Genomic DNA, 2500 nt, shown 5'->3' with positions numbered 1-2500 from the left:
CTTGGGCAAACCCCGGACGGCGAGTCCGATGGCGCCCACGCCGGGGACCCTGCGCCCCCGGACGACCCCGCCCCCGCGGCAAAAAGTCCCCCCAGCGGACGCCCGGCTCCGAGTCGGCCGAGCCCAGCCGCCCGGTCGAGGAGGGTGCCGCTGCCGGCCCGGCCCGCCCGTGGAAGATCCGAGGACGGGCCCCGGCCGCCCCGGCACCCGGCCCACCTTGGGCAAACCGGGGACGGCGAGTCCGATGGCGCCCACGCCGAGGACCCTGCGTCCCCGCCAGACCCCCTGGCCGCAGGTCGAAAGACCCCTCCCCAGACACACCGCGTACAACACGCGAGTCAATGGGAAATTCGCCATCGAGGGCGACGCCGGACGACCCGACGGCGCGGCGGCGGGGGGCCCGGCCCGCCCCGGGCAAACCGAGGACGGCGGATCCGATGGTGCCCACGCCGGGGACCCTCCGCCCCCGGATGACCCCGTTCTCGGGGGAAACGCTCCGCCGGGCGGACCCCCGGCCCCTTCCCCCGCTGCCTCGAGATCCGCCGGTCAGAATCGCCTGCAAAATCCAGGGATGGCGGGCGGGAGGCTGGGCTCGGCAGGCGGGGCGCTGTCGGCCCGCTGCGTCGAGATCCGCCGGTCGGAATCGCCTGCAAACTCCAGGGTGGGTTAAGCGGGAGTGTCGGCTTGGCATGGACATCCTGTCTCCTGTCGACATAGAAAATGGAGGGGTTAAAAAATAGACAAATGAAAAAGCCCCCGGCAGACGGAGTCCAATTCCATGGACCTGCTGCTCGGGTGTCTCCCGCTCTCAGGCCGCCAACAACTCAAGAGCGACGCCCTGGCCTCGACGCACGGAGGGCTGGCGGCCTGGACATCCTGTCGGAATAAGAAGACAAGCGGGTTTAAAAGAAGAAGCCCCCGGCAGGCAGAGCCGGATTCCATGGACCTGCCTCCGGGGCCCTGGCCGTCTGGTCGTGGGCTGTGTCTCGCTCCAAAGCCCCTGAAAACGTCGGAGAGGTGGGGCGGGTGCCTGGCGTCGACCCACGGGGCCCTGGCCCTCTGGTCTTGGGCTGCCTGTCGCCCAGGAGCCCCTGCCAACCTCCGAGTTGACGAGCGGGTGCCTGGCGTCGACCCGAGGGGGCCTGTCGGCCTCCTTGTGGGCTGTGTCTCGCTCAAGAGCCGCTGCCGATCTAGGAAAGGTTTTGCGAGTGCCCGGCCTCGACCTACGGGGCCCTGGCCGTCTGGAGGTGGGCTGGCTGTCGCCCAGGAGCCCCTGCCCACCTCGGAGTTGACGAGCGGATGCCTGGTCTGGAGATACGGCACCCTGGCCCACTGCTGTTGGGCTGTGTCTCGCTCCAAAGCCCCAGCACACGTCGGAGTTGACCAGCGGGTGCCTTGCCTCGAGGAGCGGGGCCCTGGCCGACTGGAGGTGGGCTGGCTGTCGCTCAAAAGCCCCAGCAGACCTCGGAGTTGACGAGCGGATGCCTGCCCTCGACCTACGGCTGGCTGTCGGACTGGAGGTGGGCTGTGTGCCGCTCAAAAGCCCCTGCAGACGTCTGAGAGGAAAAGCGAGTGCCTGGCCTCGAGGTACGGGACCCTGGCCGACTGGAGTTGGACAGGCTGTCGCTGAAAAGCCCCTGCCCACCTCGGAGTTGACGAGCGGATGCCTGGCCTGTACCTACGCGACCCTGGCCGACTGCTGTTGGGCTGGCAGTCGCTCAAAAGCCCCGGCACACGTCGGAGTTGAATAGCGGGTGCCTGGCCTCGACCTGAGGGGGCCTGTCGGCCTCCTTGTGGGGCTATGTCTCGCTGAAGAGCCCCAGCACACGTCGGAGTTGACGAGCGGATGCCTGGTCTGGAGATACGGGACCCTGGCCGTCTGCTGTGGGGCTGTGTCTCGATCAAAGGCCCCAGCCGACCTCGGAGTTGACGAGCGGGTGCCTTGCCTCGAGGTACGGGGCCCTGGCCGACTGGAGGTGGGCTGGCTGTCGCTCAAAAGCCCCAGCAGACCTCGGAGTTGACGAGCGGATGCCTGGTCTGGAGGTACGGCACCCTGGCCCACTGGTGTTGGGTTGTGTGCCGCTCCAAAGCCCCTGCCCATCTCGGAGTTGACGAGCGGGTGCCTGGCGTCGACCTACGGGGCCCTGGCCGACTGGAGGTGGGCTGCCTGTGGCCCAGGAGCCCCTGCCAACCTCGGAGTTGACGAGCGGATGCCTGGTCTGGAGATACGGCACCCTGGCCCACTGCTGTTGGGCTGTCTGTCGCTCAAAAGCCCCTGCCGTCCTCGGAGGGGAAGTGCGGATGCCTGGCCTCGACCTGAGGGGGCCTGTCGGCCTCCTTGTGGGCTGGCTGTCGCTCAAGAGCCGCTGCCCACCTCGGAGTTGAAGAGCGGATGCCTGGTCTGAAGGTACGGGACCCTGGCCGACTGGAGGTGGGCTGGCAGTCGCTCAAGAGCCCCAGCACACGTCGGAGAGGAATAGCGGGTGCCTGGCCCCTACCT

General features: G+C 68.5%; 1 protein-coding gene across 1 annotated transcript in view; it reads left to right on the top strand.

Moving 5' to 3' along the window:
* LOC121432243 (basic proline-rich protein-like) overlaps positions 1–670 on the top strand; it is an 825-nt gene extending 155 nt beyond the window's left edge. Inside the window, exon 1 of the mRNA XM_041630097.1 lies at positions 1–670. This exon is cut by the window's left edge and continues 155 nt beyond it. Within this exon, the coding sequence (XP_041486031.1) occupies positions 1–670 (670 nt within the window).
* Positions 671–2500: the final 1830 nt, after the last annotated feature.

Source organism: Lytechinus variegatus, chromosome 18 (genome assembly GCF_018143015.1).
Source record: "Lytechinus variegatus isolate NC3 chromosome 18, Lvar_3.0, whole genome shotgun sequence".
Lineage (NCBI taxonomy): Eukaryota > Metazoa > Echinodermata > Echinoidea > Temnopleuroida > Toxopneustidae > Lytechinus > Lytechinus variegatus.
Note: the sequence above shows the minus strand (reverse complement) of the source record. Positions and strands in the feature narration are given on the sequence as shown.